Source organism: Opisthorchis viverrini (genome assembly GCF_000715545.1).
Source record: "Opisthorchis viverrini unplaced genomic scaffold opera_v5_225, whole genome shotgun sequence".
NCBI classification, from domain to species: Eukaryota; Metazoa; Platyhelminthes; class Trematoda; order Opisthorchiida; family Opisthorchiidae; genus Opisthorchis; species Opisthorchis viverrini.
Window position 1 is genome coordinate 392455 of NW_008751883.1, and position 7209 is coordinate 399663.

The 7209-nt window shown below is 43.5% G+C and overlaps 1 protein-coding gene across 1 annotated transcript; it reads left to right on the top strand.

Moving 5' to 3' along the window:
- Positions 1 to 705: 705 nt before the first annotated feature.
- T265_14621 (hypothetical protein) lies at positions 706 to 6405 on the top strand (the record flags this gene model as incomplete). The annotated part of the gene is made up of 2 exons (XM_009174451.1): positions 706 to 1038; positions 5335 to 6405. Coding segments are annotated over 2 exons (1392 nt in total), but the record flags the coding sequence as incomplete, so codon positions are not given.
- Positions 6406 to 7209: the final 804 nt, after the last annotated feature.

Here is a 7209-nt window from a genome sequence, read left to right on the forward strand (position 1 = left end):
GTTGATGATGTTGATGTTGATGATGATGATGATGATGACGATGATGATGATGATGACAGTGATGATCATGGCACTGGCGACAATGTTGCTGGTCATGATGACGGTGATAATGATGAATGGAAACGAACTATTACCTACACACCCACATAGCGTAGCCAAGGCAAAGGGGGCACAATACACACAGTCTCTGATTGAAAGGTACGCGTAGGCAATTTTAATTCAAAGAACTATAACAATGTTAAAAAGCTAAGAGGTTTACCTCAACAAATACATGGATATCAAAACTGAGAGTGGTCTATGCATGTAGTGCACACAGTCAAGCTAGTTTGTTAACTTACATGAGTGACTCAATCAGCGTTTGATTAGATTGAAATTGACCTGCTCCAGAAAGCCAGATCAACATAATGAATAACAACCCTACTCTTTTTTCAAGGGATTGTGAATAAAATCGACTCACAAAGTTGGTCTGTGCTCTGAGCCGAATCGCTGTCCGTCAAGGATTCTAAAACTCACTGCGAGGTTCGAGAAACCCATCAAAGGTGGTCTCCTCTGCTAATTAGGGGGAGGAGGTCTTGTTAGTATCCATACTAACTTTGCCATCAATACTGCTACTATTATTATTATCAATAGCAATTCCCTACCTTTATTGATACTATTGGAAATAGCAATAAACTCTCAGTTGTTTACTCTATCTATCTCTTTCAGTAGAAACGATCATGGGTTTCGAACTTGGGCTAGGCTTTCTGAATAGTCTTACTAGCGCTCGGTCTCAAGAGTTCTCCCACCTAGAAGACTTTGCCGATCGATTGAGTCACTTCTTCAGCTGCGGCCTGATTCTCATGCTTGCCGGAGTAACAATGGCCAATGTGTACTTTCTACGCCCGATTTCTTGCACTCTGCCGACGGCGCCGGAAAATCAGTTTGGTCAGTTTGCCGAATCTGTCTGTTGGGTGCGTGGGACTCTGGCCATCCACCATACTGAATCGATGCCCATAAGCCGGGCGGAGTGGGATATGATGCGCAGTAAATCTGATATATGTGAGTTACTTATTCTAATCGTGAAAACCAAACTGATTTGCAAATGAGTGTATTGCTCGAAAACAGTCCAATTTGGGTTCAAGTAGATCATAAGGTTGACGGAAACTCGGGGACTGCGCCTACCTACTGAGCCTCAAGAAGGGCGAAACCGGTCGGGGGCTGTCGAAGAGTTATCAGCAACCTTGTGAGTAGTTTCCTTTTTGAAAGTACGTGTAATATCCTTTCTCCTCTTGATAAGTGATAACTGGGTGGACTCGAAAGTCCATAGATTGTTAAATCAAACCAGAACAACCCATCCGAAGTGTAGCATAGTGCAGCGATTACTCTGCCATCAACACCTGTTCTCCACTAGAGTGATACTGATACGATTCGTGTGTGACTCTGTTTTTATATCTTTCTTGGCTGTCCAGTTCCCCTCCTGTATGGGTGCAGTTAGTCTGGACAGCTCACACCACTGAGGAAAAACAGTGGATTCGAGCTTCGATTCTAGTGTGATCACAGTGGGAACGCTGGCCATCGCATCCCAGGCAAGGCGAACCTGCTGCCACGGCAACACGTTTTTTTCAGCCTAACTGACTGCGTCGCTATCTCCATGTACCACAGAAAATAGGAACTGGCTGCTTTATCAGCTTCCCTGCTTAGGTGGCGAGTACCTGAGCTCTGAGCCAAACAGCTGATCTCCAGCAGGGGAACATTTTGAAACTCAAAACCATCTAGTGCCATTCATTACAGTCTTCTCCACTAGTGTTGATTCCTTTCTTCTATTTTTTTATATTGTACAACTCGATTCCCCTTTTTTGTTATTTTGGTCTATGCCTATACCACCCTTGTTGTTTTTGACCTGAACATAAACCGTTCTTTGATCTTGTCATCGGACGTGCTGTTTAAGTTCACACGTGGTTTCGCTAGCTTGTAAACACGTGGCTCCGAGTCGGCGTGGACTTTGAGACCAGTTAGGAATTGGCAGTTCCTAAACCGGTGTATAGAAGCCGGCATGGTCCCACGATTTGAGGTTTGTAAACCTTTATCATTTTATTATTGTACTTATAGTACCGCATTTGTAGATAAACCTCCATTTGAAGAATTGGCTTTTGGGGTTTTGCGCGTAACTTGACGTGGTTCAACAGATTGCTGGAATCAGTCTATAACTACCTGGTACTAATAATTAGAAGGAAGCCTATTTGTCAGAATCATATCAATCGCATGAGCGTTCTTGATTCACCCAAGCTGTTTGATCCATTCTTTCATCGAATGATGGCTGAACACAAACAGGAATGCAGTTTTTTCGTTCGAATAACAAAAATGTTTTCAACCTTAACGAGCCTCGTAGACTGGCTGGATAAGTTGGGAGTGGGACTATGCAATCGACTTAGGTAAGGAACTTTAAGAACTCTTTTAAGAACACTTTTATCCATTTTCCTGCGAAATTCCATATGATATTTTGACACTAGACCAGTTTGGTGTTGGTCAGTCCATCCTAAGAGACAATTTCAGTCCACCGAGCCAATCTTCTCCCATAGTTCTCTTTAAGTGACTAAATAGTCACTGGTTCACGTGTTTCACTTTCGTGTTTGGTTTGACATTCTCATGTGAACTTACGGTTGACGTAAGTCGTGGAAATGTAGTAATGTGTTCCGATTGATGCACCTCCAATCTTCCCGAGGTCCGAAACTGCGAACACCTTTGACGATGACGTCCTTCTGATCTAGAGATTACCAAACCGCTACGCAGGGGTCAAAAAATCCCTCGGGCAATCAGTATGGCTTTAACAGGGGTTCAAGTATTTAGGTCAAAAGTAGTTTGGGTGCTACCATGCTTGCTCAAGCTACGATGATTCTCCTCGTGTAAGAAAGTGGAATTCAATAAACCTGAATGTGTAGCTCACCACTCTAGAAAAGCTTGAATATCCGACAGCTTGCAATGAACACAGTTAATTAAACTCTTTTTTGAAACGTTTCAAGGCCACTCTCGTTTCTCAAGATTTTGCAACTCCATCAAGCATATGACTTGGAAATCTTTTAAAAAAATTTACTTCAGTCCTAAGGACACCGAATATGATTCTGGACTAGTAACTCAGACAAATGAACTAAACACATTCCACAGGATCTACTGGCTTCGCATGCCAGCGGGCATATGGAGGGTGGGAGAGGGCACGCAATTTTTTGTGACTTTTCATCTTGCCCAGCTGGAATCCTTTTCTATTGAATTGAATATTCAGAGCGATTTTTCCACGATAAAGTAGCCAGTCAGCACGTCATTCTAGATATGCGACCACCGATCTCCTTTACTGCAAATCCAATACCTTTCCGTTGTGTGTACGTGTGAGGGGAAATGGTGGATAAAGCCGGTGACAAGATTATCTAAAAAATCCGAATCATCTGCGCTGATTTTTGTCCAAACGAAATCAGTGCTGGTAACAAGTTACTGACACGAGTTGATTAGCCTGACTGTTTTTCACGTTGTGTGGATCACAGATGCGGTGAGGGTTTCTATCTGTGGTTGACGCTGTTCATGAGTTGCCACCACGGTGGGAGTTTAGTGATGTAGCTGTACGTGTGCTGAATGTGGGTTATCAGTGCTTCTGATTATTTTGTGTGTGTGTGTGATGAGTTTCCGTGTGACTTAGGTTCCTTAGTTTGTTGGATGCTTTTTTATAAATTTCGACGCTTACCCATGTTTTGAGTTGGAAGACAGATATGTCTCACCAACGTGGAATCTTTGTTGGTTGCTGGAAAGTGAAGGAGCAATCTCGTCAGCGGTACTTTCTGCTTTTTGATCGCTTGAAACAATGGGAATTCCTGAGTGTTTTGTTAACCATAGCCATTGGGAACACAGTGTGTTTGTAAAATTATCTTAAAATCCCAGAAGTTCATTGAGACGTCTGTGCGTCCCGTAGGAACAGAATTGCCAGGAGGATTTAGTTTCGGGGTTGTGTATTCTGGAGCCGACAGAGACATTTGTCAAACGTTTTGCGCTACTCACGAGTAGGATGTTTTTCTACAGAATTTAACCATCCATCCATGCGTCTTGACATCCATGCACTATCGTGCGATCCCAGCACGAATCAATGCCCGGCACATTGAAACCGACGAGCTGATGCCTTTTATTCGTATGAAGGATGAATTCTGTCCCCAGCTTATGCGGGATAAACTGCCGCAAGATGGAAAAGCACCCGGTAAAGATGCTGGATGAGTTCGGATAATAATTTTGAAGATACCCAGACGACCAGAGTTGAAGTTCAAATAAGAAAGTGTGGCGTGAGGTTGACGTACTCGTTAGTTCAGCTGTTGGGTTTTGATGTCCGACAAGACGAAAACCCCGCCTTTTGTTCGTTCCATGTGAAGATTTACCACTCCTTTTTCTTGAGGAAATCAATTTGGGACTGCTTTGCGTATGTTGCCTCCAAGGAGATGGAGTAAATCGGCCGTATTCGTTAAGAGGCGATCGCTCCGTAAGGGTACTAGAAAAACCAGGCCGGTACCTGGGGGATGTTTCACATTTGTTCCCGCTATGCTGTACCTTATTGTTCATTCCAAAGATCTTTCGAATCAATGGTAGACACTCGCAACCTCGTAGCTGAAAGCTCAATGCTGTTGTGCGTTTATTGAAACGTGGATCAATGAACTAATTTGCGCTGTAGTGAACTATACTGTTTTCCTGCTTTTCTAGTAAGAAAGATCATCACGCATGCAATATATGCACTCTGTGGAGGGGTGTAGTAAGTATATTCTAACGAAATCTGAAGCACGCCAGAAGGATAAATTAGATGGCACTTCCAACTTCAAGATGGTCAAATTACCTTTTCATTTGGACACCCTTCTCTCAGTCGGAAAATCAAGGTGAATCTAAAGAGTCACACCCTTCTATTGTGTATAGGGAACTAGAATGAAGAAGTATGTAAAGTTTGCAGATAGACTCGAACAATAAAATGTTCCTCCAAGTGATACCTTTGAGCTTTTCCGAGAGTTGTCATCTGGCGAACGTGGGCAGAGAGCCGACTCCCAGATAATTCACTGTTCATCTAACGTGTACTTCTCGCAATCACGCTTGTTGAGTAACCATGCCGTAACAGACATTGCAATCTCTGTCAGACTCATGGAAAAATACTGTCATCAAATGGCAGTAGATTTCAGTAACAGATACTTATTTTACAAACAGCCAGGTGGTCAAAAAAGACATCCAAGAAGACTCACTACTAGCATTCAATTCGTGATAATAAAAAAAACAAAGCGATAGGAGCCGTATTTCATTTAGCCAATAACTTCACTTTTCTCTGACTTGTTTTTCTCGTTTCAGCGTTCTACCAATGGGTGCCATTTTGTTTGTCCGTTCAAGCAATGCTGTTTTTCATACCCCATGCCATCTGGCAGTCACTGGCTTTGAATACAATGGGCGAGAACTTGGAGTCCGTACTAGCCAAGGCTCGAAGTGCGAATACTGCCGAGGAGAGTGAAAAGCGTACCAAGTTCGTGGAGTCCGCTGCACATCAGCTGTTTCGTTTGGCTCGTCAACATCAAGATCATCGCTCCACACGTTGGGCTAGGCTCCAACGTCGAGCAGCCTCATTTCCCGGGGGTTCAATCTGCGTACCTGGGAAACGCATGGGCAATTGTGTGATGGTAGCGTATTTGTTTGTGAAAGTCCTCTATTTCGCCAATGCACTCGGACAGCTCTTTCTTATCCGCACATTTCTCGGATTTCACGGTAACCTGTTCACTTTTGGCGAAAAACTGGTCGGAACCTTGACCGCGAAGCGAGAGTGGGAGGAGAGTGAGTTTTTCCCAAGACAAACCTATTGTCCGGTTGAAGTACGCAATCTGGGTACCAAGTCCAATTTGTACACGGCCATTTGTGCCTTACCAGTCAATATGTTCAACGAGAAAATCTACATATTTCTATGGTTGTGGATCGCCGTCGTTGCCGTGGTGACTGCACTCAGCTTCTTCGTTTGGATTGTTCGATTGGGGTGGCAACGTAGTCAGACCAACTTCGTTCGCGAGTACCTTGTTTTGTCCGTTCAGAGTCTTCTAAACGAACCTGGTCGTGAACATCCTACGGAGTGTAGTGCGTGCTCAGTCAGTGAAGATGACCCAGAGCTACAGCATTTTATCCGCGATTTCGTACGTGGAGATGGAACCTTCCTGTTAAGAATGCTTCGAGCAAACGCGGGAGATGTAGTGACCGGAGAGATTTTGAGCAAATGGTGGCATCTATTTGTCGAGTACGAAAAGGCTGAGTGTGCCATGTTTGAAAAGCAACGTCTGAGCAGCACAGAGTCACTTACGAAAAAGGAACCATTTGGAACTGTGGAACATGAGAAGAGCCTCATGGCAAATGGATCCGCACCGAAATTATCCAAGTTTGTCTAGTTCCCGGAACTGCTGGTGCTTTAGAACTTTGGTCATTTCCTGAAACTGAGATCAAAGTCATACCGTCATCATCAGAAACAACCCGCCACATCTTTTTGTGTCCAAACCTGAGTGACCAGCTTTTACCCGGATATTATTTGACTCCGAATTCGAAATTCACATGGATTTTAAGTAAAACGTTACCGTCCATTATATCTCCCTCCCGATTTTGAACTTTCATAACCCTTCCATCTTAGTTTAATTGGTGAATTTTTGAAAAATAAAGTTACAAGTAAATAACGAATCTTGGTCTCCGTCAGGTTTGAATAACCCAAAGGCGACTGAGGTTAATTGAGAGACGCCTCACATAACAAAGATATCATACAGAAGATGTGGGATGAGAATACGCCTATTCTCGTCTTAGTAGACAAGTTGAGTTAGAGTGTGGGAAGAGCGAAGTTGGTCAGCGAAGGTGCACTGTTGCATGATCTACCGACTGAAAGAAGCCATGAATAGAAACAAGGCAACATAGTACCGGTTTTACAAACGAAGGCAATTGGATTGTGTGGACGAATGACGTTGGTAATTGATCAAGTGGCTGTTGATCTTTTCGCCGAGCTTAGCAATTGGTTCGCAAACATTTTGTCACCATTTAAGGAGACATCTTGGGTGGGTAGTCTCTATTAGGTGAGTAGTCTCTCTCTTCGTGCTTGCATTTATATAGCTTACAAAGAGCAGGTTTTGCGCTGCAACCTGATTGCTCATTGATACTCGTCGTACGTGGATTCTGGTTGGTACGATCATAACCTGTATTGCGTTGTGG